Source organism: Garra rufa, chromosome 12 (genome assembly GCF_049309525.1).
Source record: "Garra rufa chromosome 12, GarRuf1.0, whole genome shotgun sequence".
NCBI classification, from domain to species: domain Eukaryota; kingdom Metazoa; phylum Chordata; class Actinopteri; order Cypriniformes; family Cyprinidae; genus Garra; species Garra rufa.
Window position 1 is genome coordinate 17,947,546 of NC_133372.1, and position 15,317 is coordinate 17,962,862.

The 15,317-nt window shown below is 35.3% G+C and overlaps 2 protein-coding genes across 2 annotated transcripts in view; one reads left to right on the forward strand and one right to left on the reverse strand.

Moving 5' to 3' along the window:
- LOC141347514 (peroxisomal acyl-coenzyme A oxidase 1-like) overlaps nucleotides 1-9,858 on the reverse strand; it is a 10,699-nt gene extending 841 nt beyond the window's left edge. Inside the window, exons 1-7 of the mRNA XM_073852524.1 lie at nucleotides 9,645-9,858; nucleotides 8,944-9,103; nucleotides 7,595-7,755; nucleotides 2,672-2,779; nucleotides 2,443-2,562; nucleotides 943-1,058; nucleotides 219-392 (exon numbers count right to left, since the gene is read on the reverse strand). Of these exons, the coding sequence (XP_073708625.1) occupies nucleotides 219-392; nucleotides 943-1,058; nucleotides 2,443-2,562; nucleotides 2,672-2,779; nucleotides 7,595-7,755; nucleotides 8,944-9,103; nucleotides 9,645-9,753 (948 nt within the window). The 5' untranslated portion in view covers nucleotides 9,754-9,858. The remainder of the gene's footprint in view (nucleotides 1-218; nucleotides 393-942; nucleotides 1,059-2,442; nucleotides 2,563-2,671; nucleotides 2,780-7,594; nucleotides 7,756-8,943; nucleotides 9,104-9,644) is intronic.
- Nucleotides 9,859-10,322: 464 nt separating this feature from the next.
- The window catches only part of ten1 (TEN1 subunit of CST complex), a 31,623-nt gene continuing 26,628 nt past the window's right edge, over nucleotides 10,323-15,317 (forward strand). Inside the window, exon 1 of the mRNA XM_073851538.1 lies at nucleotides 10,323-10,480. Within this exon, the coding sequence (XP_073707639.1) occupies nucleotides 10,392-10,480 (89 nt within the window). The 5' untranslated portion in view covers nucleotides 10,323-10,391. The remainder of the gene's footprint in view (nucleotides 10,481-15,317) is intronic.

The following is a 15,317-nucleotide window of genomic DNA, read 5'->3' on the forward strand; positions in this document are numbered from 1 at the left end:
TATCTGTTCTTCATTCAAATGTAAACACTATGCCTTGGTAATACATTGTAACAACTGTCATGCCAATAAAGCACATATTGAATTGAACAGAGAGAGAGAGAGAGAGAGAGAGAGAGAGAGAGAGAGAGAGAGAGAGAGAGAGAGAGAGAGAGAGAGAGAGAGAGAGAGAGAGAGAGAGAGAGAGAGAGAGAGAGAGAGAGAGAGAGAGAGAGAGAAACCCCCCCTGGGCGTAGTTCAGACTGGTGTCGGACTGCACTGTAACGAATGGCGATGGTGCAGGACTTGGATAGAGCTCGCGCTGACTCCCCCACTATCATGGAGCGAATAAACACCATGGTGCCATATGTGAGCTTATCACTAGGAGGCTTCACATATGTACCATCTGGCTCAACCTACACAAGCACATACACCACAAAGCTTTACGAATAGAATTCATGTGAGCTGGCATAAATACCATGCACATGAAGCGCTGATCCACCTTTCAGCATGATTTGTGAATATAAGTGAAAAAAAAAAATCATTCTGACTTATGATTTATTTGTTGAGTTAACATAAATACTATCACAAATTTGCATTCATTTGATTAGTCATCCAAAAATTATGCAAAATCTTTATTAATATCTTTTTACATTTTTAATTTTTATGTCATAATTTTGTGTGGCTTTTTAAAAATTCTAAAATTCAGTTTATCTCCAGCATTTCAACTATACATCACAAACAATACAAACAGCTCAACAGTACATTCACAAAAACAAACAAACAAATCATACAATACGAAAATTCTAAGGCTTCATTAAAAAAAAAAACTAAATGCAGCAAACATAATTGCAGACAGTTTAAAATTAGAGGTCTTCCCTGATTTTGTTAATAAACTCGAAACATAAGCACAAACACAATTATTAAACAGTTTTTTGTCTTTCCTTGTGGGTAGGAGCTGCTCACCTTTGCATACTTCATCAGCATATTCTCACGTGGAATCCTGACGTTTTCCAGTTTCAAGTAGCCATTGTCCACCTCATCAAAACCAAATTTGGGGCCAATATCACCAACCACTACACCTGTTCAAACATAACACAGATCTGAAAACAGTAGCTTAACTATTGAGAACTACATTCTGTACAAATGCATACGACACACAAGTACTAAACAAATGATGAAACATTTAATTGTCTAAATGTAGAGCTGTCAAATTGAAAAGAAAAAAAAAAGTTTACATTTTATAAACATTGCCAGGGCAAAAAGACTTAAATAATAATATGTTTTTTTTTTTAAGTAAAAGTAATTTCAATGTTTGTGGGATATATGTTATTTTAAACTGTCAATTACTGTTTGTTATGTGGTACTCTCATGTTTATATATAGATATTTGACAAAAAGGGTGTGTTATTTCCATTTCACAATTCGCAGCAAATTTAGTGGAGTGATAGGTCCTTAGAGGATTTTTTTTCCGTGAAATTAGTGCCTTTCACCACCACCCCTTCCTCTTGCAAATCTAACAAATAACCATGTACAAGTTATTTAACTGTTCTTTTTCAAATGGTGCCATAAAAGGGCTTTAAAATCTAAGACTGCAACTACTAAAACATCAAAATGTACTAATCTTAATCTGCAAAACATAGTTTAAAACATTAATCTTAAAACTGCACAACAATAACATTTCATAGCAAGTGACTGCAAATAACACCCAATTGCACCAGGAAAAACTTACTTCTAACCAATAAAAATGTGCATTGGCCTATGTACTGATATACAATTCCCATATCTAATAGGGAATTTAGTGGAAAGTGATATATAATTATGATAAGATTGTGATTGTGTAATCAATGCAGTTATTCTAAACAGTCATACATATCATATCATATATGTAGTCACATATGCTCTATTCTACAGTACAGACCAAAAGTTTGAACACACCTTCTCATTCAAGTGTGTCCAAACTTTTGGTCTGTACTGTAGATATGAATTCAACTGAAAAAACTTGTGAAAAAATATCTTTCAGGTGGTCAAATAGCAAATAGCAAATAGTGGAGCTCTGCAGCCACCTACTGGTAAAATTTGTAGTTGTTTTTTTTACTTTTAAAACTGGATTTTCCAAAAGATGGGCAAAAATCTTACACTAAACCATGTGAAATTATCCATGTTATCCCCATGAATTAAAGTTAGAAATGTGGGTCTTTTGTAAAATGAATTTTACATAAAAAAGCAGTTTTTGTATAAAAACCCATTAAAAAAATATTTATTAATTTATATATATTTAAAAAATATCACTAACCCACTGAAAACTGCACAAATGTAGAGTAAAAACTTTAATAAACAGAAAAATATACAGTACAGACCAAAAGTTTGGACACACCTTCTCTTTCATTTGAATGACAAGGTGTGTCCAAACTTTTGGTCTGTACTGTATATTATCACACAAATATACCCACTCAAGATTCCGTACCTGGCAGTGGCATGTGTGTCTTCATACAGCGAATGGGTGTGATAAAGGCATGAAGGCCATGGCACTTGCCCTGAGTGTACAACTGAGCCAGAACTATAGCATGATTTGAGGTTTTACCCACTACAGAGACAAATACAGAGAACAAATTAATAATTATTAAAAAAAACATTATGTTATCAGTTGTACACAGTGCTATCTTATATTCAATACTTTTACATAGCTTACTCACATCCACCTGGCCACCATTTAATTGAGGAGATTGTTGGACTGTTCAAAACAAACTCTTGGGTGGAAGGGTTGTAAGTAGCAGTGGTTTCAAGACCACGGATGTGTGTACCTAAATTATGCAATACATGCAAAACAACACAGACAACTGTTACTACAGATCTAATACAAGTTTTTCAAAGTGAAATTCATTCATATTTAATGCAGTTCCAAAGTCAAACATTGCCAGTTATTTAAATACATATCTGGGACTGAGCAAATGAACATGAGGAAATACAAGCTTTTATCCCTTTAGTGGTTCAGTGTAACAACATTTATAATTTTTTAGTTTAAAAAGCATGAAGGTAACCCTTGTAGGTGTCTGACAGCAAAAAAAAAAAAAAAAAGAACAACAAAGCAAAATTCTAAGCACTACCTTGTGTTTTAGTGTAATATTTTGGGGATATTTTTTCGGTAACATAATTTGTCTTAATTTAATACAATTTGTTTACTGTCTGTAAATTGCTCAGTTATAAGTGAACTCTATCTTGCACTGCCGCTCAGTGTAAATTCCTCCAAATGTTAGTTGGCACTGCATACAATACAGACACAGAGCTGATAGTGAGGAGTTAAAAAAATCTGGCAGGGTTTTACTTAAAAGATCTGCACATGCAAATTTGATCCTTTTTCTACTTAGGCAATATTTCATGACACTGCCCTAAGCACACTCTCTCATAGTACCAGTGATTTTTCTTTTTTTTTTTTTTTTGACAACTTGAACTACAATCTCCAGATTGTACTAATAACAAATTTATAACAAACAACTAGAAAATCAATCATGCAGCAAGGATTCTAAAATGGATATCAACAGTTTCAAAAGTTCCCACAAATGTGCTGCTTTCTGCCTGGTTCGTCGATAGAGTTTACAATAGGAGCTTACGCTGGCCACTAATTAAAAAAAACACTGTGGTAGTTTTTTTGGTTTAGGGTGCCACTGACTGTGTAAATCTCTGGATCCAACAAAAGTGATTGTGAAATTCAGTAATCCAGTAGTGTATAAGACCACATGATCCAATGCAAACAGTGCCTCAGTATAGCAGTAAGTGAGTGCCAAATTTGTTACCGTGCCCCATCTCAGTCTGTGCGTAGGTGCCAATAATCTCCAAGTTCCATGCTGGCATGAAGAAAGCTTCCAGTTGTGCAGGTGAAGATTGGTTCAACAGCGTCGGCAGGAACATGCCCAAGTGCAGGTCAAGGGGCTCTGGACGCCCCCGATGCACACAGCTTTGGTAGGGCAGGGGTCAAAGTGAGCGAAGCATTAAAAAAAAAAAAATAAAGATGCAAGGAAGAGATAGAAAGGCAAGTAGAAAGAGTAGAAAAGCGGAGGATTTATTTAGACAGCAGAGAAACAAACATGGGATTAAATATGAAATATTATGAAAAGGAGAAATCATTTCAGATGATATATAGTGAGTAGATTAAAAATGTGGGGTTATATAGATATAGATTAACAGGAATGGGATTAAAAATAATGGGTGAAAATGACAAAAAAACAAAAGAAGAGAAATCATTTAAGCAGGTCAAGCAGATTAAACATTGGATTTAATAATGATTTACACTTTTATTAATTCAAATAAATGATAATAATAATGTCAATGGTATTAAACTTGATTAAAAAGTAACTGCATAAATGTGGTTCCTTAAAAGGATAGTTCCAGGCTTGTGGACTTGAGTTGCATGTTTTGGACTTGACTTGAACTTGAACCCCAAATTGGATAACTCGTGACTTGACTTGACTCAACACAAATCAAAGAAGACCTGCGATTCAGCTTGACAACAATGACTCACAACTTGAGCTGGACTTGAAAAATCGTACAATGCACATTATATTACATATTTTAAATCAACGTATCGAATTGTTTTACTTTAATAGCCTTGTAGGCAGCTCGCTGACATACAGTGCCATTGTGCTATCCCGTGTTTGAATCCAGACTCAAGGACTTTCCACTTTGCTTTCTGTCAGTTCTGATCTGTCTTGTCATAATAAAGACTAAAAATGAATCTTAAAAAAAATTGATGTGATTTGCCTGCAAAGCATTAGCAAAACCATGTTCAATTTACTGTTATTTGCATACTGTATATTGGCCATGTACACACTGCACAGTTTAAAGTGAGACAACCACAATTAAAAAGAGGAAAGATAGTATTGCAGGGGGTGAATGGCGGTTGGCTCTCTGCTTTTTATAAAGAAATCACTTGCCCACCGCGGCACCGCCCGCCACCGTTGTTTAGATTTTTTTATAGTAATAAGAATCATTAACTCTACTTTAACTGAAAGGATTATTGTCACTTCCTTTACACACCAGTGCATTTAACGAACTCACAAATATCAGTGTGTATTTAACAAATGTCTTTTCTTGTTAGTAATTAATTTAACAGACTGAAACATTATTATTATTTGGTTGAAAAGACTGAATCGCACTGAAAAGCACTGAGCGTGTCTATCTGCCTCATCGCCAGACAAGGCGCAAAAGCACGTTTGAATTTAGCAGTGAAAGTTTAAAATACACCAGTGATCGTTCGAATTGAATAGTTAAAATCGAGATGTTTTGGGGGTTGGAATGGGTGAAACTGAATCTGAGGTGGCACAAATCAGATTGGAGGGGAACCCTTTGGTTGAAATCGCATTTGTTTTCGTTTTTCGTGTTTAAAATCATATTCTGGGGGTGAAAGAATCTGTCCTTTAGATCATTGCAGGGGGGATTCACCCACCCATGCACAGTGATATCGGTACTATTGGTGTTGTCACACGTCGATTAAGCAGTGTGAAAATTTTCTGACCGTCACAACCCTAGTGTCTACACTGGATGCAAGCATTGTCGTTACCTGGTTGCAAGTTTTGTGTGAACAAAAAATGTGTAGTAGATGATTTATTTTCCCAATATATGTTCAAATCCACAAAATTAAATTATAGTTTATATACTTCATCTCACATGAAGTTAAACTGGGAAATCAAACATATTTTAAAAAGCCTTCCTGATACTGTATATGTATAAATTTATGATAGTAATTAATAATCTGAAAATACTTTGGACAAAGAGCACTAATGACTGTCATGACGACCTGTGGATTAGTTTACCCAAAAATGACAATTCTGTCATCATTTACTCCATATTTTTTAAAATGTGCAGGGCAGGGGGTCCTCCAGAATAGGTTTGAAAACCTGTGACATAGAAGATTGTGAAAATATTTCACTAATTTATGGAACTCATGTCGTTGCATATATTTTGTGTTTCTGATATGTTTAATAACTGTGTTAGGGCACTGTAAGTTTTCTTACGAATTTGTGTCAATCAAATGTACCTAATGTATTTAGCACTTTCAAAAAATGTTTTTATGGAATCTTTAAAAAAGGTTATATTTACCACCAAAAAGGGCCCAAGAAAAACCTAAATCTGGTAGTGTTTAGAACCATTTTTCTAAGGAGTAAAGGTCATTACTAGTGGTGGGCCGTTATCGGCGTTAACGTGCTGCGTTAACGTGAAACTCTTATCGCGCGATAAAAAAAATATCGCCGTTAATCTATTCTCAAATTTGGGTTGGGAGCTGGGTCTAAACTACGCAAGCTATGATGACTTTCACCTTGATAGTTTAACGCGGATGTATACCAAAGACTGTAGAATATGGTCGCGCGTTTAAGTCTCCTCCGCCAAAACACAGACGGGATCGCGTCGTCCTCCATTCATAAAAACCGAATCTACTATAGCGAAATGCCACGTAAATTCGTCGTTTTTTGGATTCATAAATCAAATGTTGGTCAGTCACTTAATTCAAATCGCGATATGGACTAGTGTCTGTGAAAACTGAAATGCAAAAAGACCGTTTTAATATGAATCCTATATGTTCCGTTTGCCTAGCTGTATGTATGCATTGCGGAGACGAGCTTTTACTACACGCATACTGAAACCCACGTGACGCTCCCGGTAATTTTTGGCATTTTCATCTCACATGAACAGATAAACTCAATCTCCCAAACTGCTGTGAGTGTCACTTTTACCGTTTCATTTGAGAAAACTAGCATCATATCATACTGTATGACACAGAAACTTCACGGCAACCTGTCAAAATAAAAGTACGGTGTAACATGTAATGGGCTGGGTAGGTGTTGACGTTAAAAAAAACACAATCTAATAGGGAGAAAAAATAATTTCATTGTTAGTTAGTTAGTAAACACAAGTACATCTAATTGAACATAATTTATTTTCATCAACAAATTATCATAGAACAGCTTTATGAGCTTTATGATCCATTCTCAAAGACTTTAAGTCATTATTTGGGTAGCACACATATTCTGAATGCCTTCAGCAGAATTCAAATTAGCCATTTTAATCTAGATTAATTCCAAAATTTAATCTAGATTAATCTAGATTAAAAAAATTAATCTATGCCCACCCCTAGTCATTACACACTGAATCCAAAAATGTATACGTTGTATACATTTTTGTAAACGCATAAAAACAAACCTGATCCATATGACGGACAAAAGTTTCAGAGGCAGTGTGTAAACTCGGTTGACATAACGTGAGGTCGTATTTATTTTTTAACGTGCAAAAATTTCGGACTCAGTGTGCAATGACCTTAAGTACAAAACAGTATCAACTATAACTGGCAAGTAAGATATTCTAATAGAAAGACAAACACTGAAAGCAAGACCAGACTTAGCAATTGAGATAAACATAAGCCGTGGTTGACTTGCAATAATAATGTCTGTATGATTAGTAGACAGTAAACAATTAGAATATGACCATACTCAGCTGTCAACACCTGCAAGGGTCATACTTAACTACATCCACTGTTAGCGCTGAACACAAAGAATACACCATTTTTAGTTTGGCCTAACTTTTAAAAAAGTACAATTTCAATAATTGTCTGAGAGAGAGAAACTGACCGTGCCCCAGCTCTGTCTGAGCATAGGTGCCTAACATATGGAATGAGTTGGCTAACGGGATCCATTTTTTGCGCTGTTCAGCTGTGCACAGGCTGTTTAAGGTGGGAATGAACATGACATAATGGACACCTAAGGGCTCTTGATACACACCCTTCGCAATACTGCAGGATAAGAACAAACATATATAAAACTTCAAATAGAGATGCATGCAGTTACAAAAATTAACTGGTTTTTAGAAGTGCCTTTTTAAGGCAAATGTATTCACAAATTTATATAAACCTGCTTTTAGTTATGAATAAATAGGGATGCACCGATCCGGATCGGCCGATCCGCTTGCGCGTTTTGTCAGTAAAGCCGGTTCTGTAATCAGCGCTAAATGCCGTCAGGTGCGTGATTTCACGTTGAGCCATATATACTACACACAGCCGTTGTTTACCGACGAGCTGCGCACATTCACACTGATAATGAACATGGATTTGCGCATCTTGTCTGTGAACAACGGCTGTGTGTAGTATATATGGCTCAACGTGAAATCACGCAAGCAAGCAAGATCGGCCGATCCGGATCGGTGCATCCCTATTAATAAATTAACAGTAAATGGCTGCATTGGTTGAAATTTGTTGAAATTAGTAACAATAATAAGTGCAAAATGTGTATTAAAGTGAACTTTCAACCAAGCTTCAACTAGCCTATTTCAGTTTGAGAATAGGAGTAGAGTATTCCCTTTAATCCCCTTTGACACACTTTTGACCTGAGACCTTTGCTCAGGCTGTCTATGCAAACACTTTGGAACTTGCCTTTGACTGCAAATTGTAAATAGCTTTCATGCTACTCACAAACCTTTTTTAAATAATCATACTGTTGGTTTGTTGAAAAAGAATCTACAAAGTAACCAATTTCTTAATACTACTTTACTAGATTTCCATTAATAATAAAAAAATAATAATAAAATAAATAAAATAAATAAACAGGATATTTTCACTCCAAATGCAGAAAAATGCATTGTTTGTATCATAAAAACAGCAGATTATTCTTTCAGCAATATAGGCACTATGAAGGAACAGCTGGAATGAAGCAAGAATATAACCCATATATGACGTGTCATTTAATTTAAAACAAAGATTCTGGGTCAAAGGTGACAATAACACCAGGGCACTCATTATTTACTTTCATATTTTTCTTTCAGCTTTAAACTACTTTCAATTAACTTTCATATTTTTATTATGAAGCATGAGTACACTTGTTCAAGCATTTAACTGGAAGTCTTGTTTTGAACCTCAAAACTTTTGGTTTCTATCCTCTATACATCATACAATTACGCAGTATCCCTGATTGAGGAATACACATACCTCTTGTAGAAGTATATCTCCTCTGGATCAGAGATACCATATTCTCTAAGCTTCAAAATCATCTGAGCACTCTTCCGCACTGCTGCATCATATCTCTCACTGCGGGAGAGAAAGTTCAGGTCTTCATGCTGGAAGTCTGGATCACCAATAACCAGAGACTCTAGGAAATATAAATAATGTACAACAGGTGATAAGTGCCATTTTTTACCTAAAACGTTTTTGGTAGAGAAACTAAGATACAGAAATAGAGATTTTTCCCCCCCACTACTTAACTCTAAATCTCTCTTTCATTTTTTAGTCATACACCATACAAGTTATGTTTACATAAGAATAGCCCAAATTATGACAAAAGAAAAAAAAGGGTGGGGGGGGGGGGGTAATAATAATGAAAGAGGGTGTCCCTGCAAATACTCATGTAAAGTGACTTGGTATAGGAATCACCATCACCTCTAAAAGCTGACCTAAGTTTACATTTTCTTATCTAAATTATGCATTCCAATTTAATGAAATACAAACGGTTTTATAGAACATAAAAGTACAGTAATAGTCTGCAAAATAATAATAAATAATAAATGCATTTCCTCAGAAATATTATTAATAAATGAATTATTTTAAATCTGCATTCAAACATTCGAACACAACTGCACAATTTATATATGTAAATATATATATGAAATCAAATTATTCTGATCACAGCTGACCTATTTCTCTCCTCCTGCGTGTCTTTTCTGCACCACCATCCAGGATGTTCGTAAGGATCTCCAGGTTAAAAGATGCATTTTCACGTTCACGGCTAATATCAGGATTCATGACTGTTCCGTTGGACTTCCTTCTGGACGATGTGCCTTATGCTTCGTGTGCTTTTATTGATATTGTATAACGTTTCAACTCTGGCCTACTGGAGTTTGTTACTTCCTTGAAGGTGGGCGAAGTTTAACGTCAGTTGTAAGTTGACCAATAGAAGCGCTGATTCGCTGATTCGTTATCAAGGCACACGTGATTTAGTTTACAGTTTACAGTTACGCTTTCTCCAGTGGTAGAGCCGTGGAGGTTGGTATCTTCCAAAAATAAAGCAAAAGAGTCGTCATTCATATTCATATATTATTTAAAAAAAAAAAAAAAACAGTTTTAAGATGCATAGCAACCGGGTAAATTCCTATTTGACGTTGCATTTACTGTTGAAAAAAAAGAATGCTGAACGAAACGCAAAATTAATAAAACCTAAATAATAAATGGAAATAATTAAATGTCAATAAAACATAAGCAAATAAATAAATGAACATACTGATGCTTAGCCAGTTTTATTAAATGTATGTGGATGTGCGCCAGGTCCTCTTGGAGGAGCCCGCATACCTCTTCCTGGTGATGTGTCACGTGACTATGTGGCATGGCGCTTTTGTTTTCATGAGTATCTAAAAACTATGCATGGTTAAAATAAGTATATAAAAATGCTGCCTCCTCCAGCCGTGTTTAACTTCCTCTGGGAGATCAATACAGACCTAGTGAAAGATGGAGCGTCAGTGCGAACATATGGCAGGTCGGTCCACTTGTTAAAGTTGTCAGGAGATGTTTAGGTGGGATTTTTATTAATTTAACCCCACTATATCTTTAATTTAAATGTCTAATCTATAGAGTTGGGGTACTCGGACTTGTACTCGGACTCGAGTCCGGTCTCGAGTACAATTTTTAGCGGACTCGGACTTGTCACGGACTCGGATGCATTTTGACTCGGACTTGACTCGGACTCGAGCTTTTCGGACTCGGGAATTATTGCCGAGTCCAGCCGAGTCCAGGGACAGTTGATGGAAATTTTACTGACTCGATGCATTATTACGAAAGTGACATTCAGTATTATTGGCATGTGTTTTAAAGTCTTGCCGGTACTTGAAAGCCTGCCTCTCAGTCAGCGCACAATGCTGAATTAAACTCTTTCTCTATTGCTACACACTTACACGAAAGGTAATGTCAAAATGCATCGTCTTGGAGAGCATTCATGTAAATGCTATCGGTTTTGTGTTGAGTTAGAAATACAGATGTGTCAAAATATATGATCTGTGCGTCCGGTCTTAAAGCGACAGCAGTGTAAACCTGCCACAGACTGCGTCATAATCAAACAACAAAATAAAAAGAGAAAATCACTCACTGCTCTTGATTGAAGCAGTTTAGCAATTTTAATAAGAATCATCTATATTTATTATATACGGTGAAGATTGTAGATAGTTTTATTTTTACATTTATTACTTCATTAAATGTTTGTAGTACACTATTTCTGTGGTATACTTTACTATATAGATCAATCTGAAAAACGTATAAAACTATTTCATTTGTATTTTGATTATTATATTTATTTATGCTTTTGCTTGTAATTAATTATTAGACTGTTTATTTTCCTTCAGTAAGCTTGAGAATGTTTTACTTACTTACTTGGGTGTGCATTATTTTCTAATAATTCAATGGCCCGTTGTCAATAGACCAATTTGGAGTAGACGTTACAGTTATGTCAGTAAAAAAATACTATTTAAACCTATAACATTTTACATTTACCTATTTTATATCAGAATTCAGAATTTTTTTATGTCGTTTATATGTTGTATTTAAGACTTTAGAACTCAATTTAACGCAGCAATAGCAAGTTTGTCAGTTCTGAGGGAAAAAATAAACTCATGACTTTAGCTGAGAGGAAAAGGGAGAATGTATTTTCTTATCAGAATTGTGAGATATAATCTCGAAATTGAGAAAATAAAGTCAGAATTTTATTCTTTTATTCCATGACTTCCATGTCATTAACCCTCACAGCCTCATTTTCATCTAAGAAAAATATGTCACTAGCTGTCCATCTCTTCACCTACCCCTCCCTTTATCACAGATTCATTCTTTTACTCGTAGGTACAGTCCTGTCCTTCCCTTATAATTCCCACATTGTCCTTCCCACATTCTAAAAGCTGTTTCACTCTGAAATATGTCATAATATCAAGTCAGTCATAACTTCTGTTACATGACTTTAAGTTTGCTGAGCAGGACACTAATGAGATGGTGTGAAATAAAAAAATCAAAATGGCAATATGCAACAGAGGTTTCCTTTTGTTACATTTAAATTGTCATTGCCTTATTGTAGTTGTACAAATTAAAACAAGGTTAAGATACTGACAAACAGTAGTTTTTAGTTGGACTCGGTCGGACTCGACTCGGACTCGACCCATTTGGACTCGGACTTGAGTCCGACTCGCCCCATTTTGGACTCGGACTTGACTCGGACTCGACTGGTTAAAGACTCGGACTCGACTCGGACTCGACTTACGTGGACTCGACCCAACACTACTAATCTAGTCAAAGAGGTGCTGCGAGCATCCTTATGTATTACTGATAGAAAAAAGCTTTGATGCTAGTAAGTTACCCTTTCTTAATGTTTATGTAAAATTCATACCAAAGGCTGTTTATAAAATATGTTTGTATATTGTATTTTTGTTTCAATGCCAGTATAGTGTTATATGTTAAAGTGACCAGATTTCTGAAATGAAAACCAGGAACATTTCCTATTTTAATTATTAAGATATATTAACTATTTAAAATATTTAAATTGTGCTTGTTATTATCTATGAATTTTAAAAAATGGGGATTAATGTGGGTTTCATATGCTATTGTTATTATATAACTAATAATTATAATGATGTTTGTGGTTTAAACGGACCCTTATTGATTTTCATCAAAAATGAAAAAAAGAATACAGATGAAAATATTATTACCAGATTTAAAAAAAAAAATGGAAAATGGAAAAAAAAAAAATACTTTTTTGCAGTGTATTTGTGTTGTTTTTTTTTAAGTGCTGTAAGAAGGGGACATTTCTGGCGACAGGACACAAAAGAAAAGGAAAATGCGGATCTCCAGTCACCCTAACATATACGTTTGCCATGCTTGTATTTTCAAATAGAGAGGGGAACTATCACTTTGCAACAAGTTCTTTAAATTGTCTTTACTATGCATTTTTTGAGACTCCCCAGAGGCTACAGCCAGTTAGATGACTAGCCTGCTGGATGACTATTTAAATTCTATACAAAAATAAGCTTCAAACACTCAAGCATCCTTATCTTACTAGTCTTGAGCTCAAGTCTTTCTGTTTGCAACATGATAAAACCACACAAAGACAAATAACCAGTGTAAAACTGACATTTCCTACAAAATCCAACCGACAATTTAAATGTGCAACAGTGCCTGCCCACTTTTTTAGTGGCCTTGGTTCCAGAAATGTTTTTTCCTGTTCTTTTTTTTTTCCATAGAAATTTAAAAAGTCTACTTAAAGAGTTCTAAATCATGAACATTTTATTTTAAGCAAAACATTTTTTTTTTAAATTGGACAAATGTGCAAGACTGTGTACTTAATAGCTTTAATCAAAAATAATGTATTTAATTATGATGTAATTGTTTATAGGTCAGTTATATATAATGTTTTTAGACTTTCCTTTCTGTGACAGGGCAGACCAGACAGAAGCTACATACGTTTACATTGAATTAAATGCCAGGTCCGGACACCCCTGTTATAGCCCATTTGAAGTTTAATAATGTCATTAGGCTGATACGCGATTCCTGTTATTCCATCCTTAAATTTAATTACTAATTATAATTAAGACATTTGTTATACAATTTAAGATGTTTTAAATTTCATAAAATGTATTTTCACACATGCTTCTGAATAGATTTTATAATTTGCAAACATTTTTAATCACAAATGCGATTGGAATGCTTGCAATGTCAAACCATAGGTGACTTCTCTAGGAGATATCTTGCACCCTTATCAGTTTGCTTATAAAGCCAGTTGACTCCCACATGTAATTAGTAAGCATTTGGATAGTCCACAATCTACATTTACTAGAGTATTATTTATGGATATATTGTCTGCATTTAATAGGCTACCATATATCCTGATGTATTGTTGTTTAAAAAATGCTGGACTTCAAGATTAACCTGTTAATTATTTTATGGTTCCATTAATTTCTCAGGAATAGAACACTGCGTGTGAAAGTTAAAAATAGTGTGAGAAAAAAAACTATAACATGTACAGTAAGGAAAAAAAAATATTTGATCCCCTGCTGATTTTGTACGTTTACCCACTGACAAAAAAAAATTTATTCATTTTAATGGTAGGTTTATTTGAACAGTCAGAGACAGAATAACAATAAAATTCAAAAAAACTGATTTGCATTTTAATGAGTGAAAAAAGTATTTGACCACTTCGCAAAACATGACTTAGTACTTGGTGGTAAAACCCTTGTTGACAGTCACAGAGGTCAGAAATTTCTTGTAGCTGGCCTCCAGGTTTGCACACATCTCAGGAAGGATTTGGCGTAGCTTGTCAGTGATTTACGTCTCTGTGTATTAATTGCCGCTCCAGCCGAACGCTGAACGCACGTGCTGGACGCACGTGATGGAGATTTACTACTAATCAAAGTACCGGCTTCATTGACTAAACGCGCCTCACAACATCGTGCGATTAATCGTGCAGCCCTAGGTCATAGGCAGCATTTCTCCTCCTCCAAATATGGCAAGTTGAGTTGATGCCAAAGAACTTGATCTTGATCTGACCACAACACTTTCACCCAATTCTCCTCTGAATCATTCAGATGTTCATTGGCAAACTTCAGACAGGCCTGTACATGTGCTTTTTTGAGCAGGGGGACCTTGCGGGCGCTGCAGGATTTCAGTTCTTCACAGCTTAGTGTGTTACCAATTGTTTTCTTGATCCTCTCATGTAGTTCGGGGCTGATTCCTCACTGTTCTCATGATCGTTGAAACTCCACAAGTTGAGATGTTGCATGGAGCCCCAGACCAAAGGAGATTGAAAGTTATTTTGTGTTTCTTCCATTTGCGAAAAAAAATCTGTTGTCACCTTCTCACCAAGCTGCTTGGCAATGGTCTTGTAGCCCATTCCAGCCTTGTGTAGGTCTACAATCAAGTCTCTGACATCCCTGGACAGCTCTTTCTGTGGACAGGTGTCTTTTATACAGGTAACAAACTGAGATTAGGAGAATTCCCTTTAAGAGAGTGTACCTAATCTCAGATCATTACCTGTATAAAAGACACCTGGGAACCAGAAATCTTGCTGATTGATAGGAGATCAAATACTTATTTCACTCATTAAAAATGCAAATCAATTTATAACTTTTTTAACTTTAACTTTTTAATGCGTTTTTCTGGATTTTTTTATTTTTTTTTATTTTCTGGTTGTCATACTGTCATTAAATTACAGTTTTCATCTGCTAAAGCAGAACGTGGTATCTCTGGCTAAACTTAGCTCATGTTAAAGTTAATGAGTCAATGCTAACATACAAACTTGAACAGCTAACTGTTCTCATGTAAGTCAAAAACACACAAACGTCCAC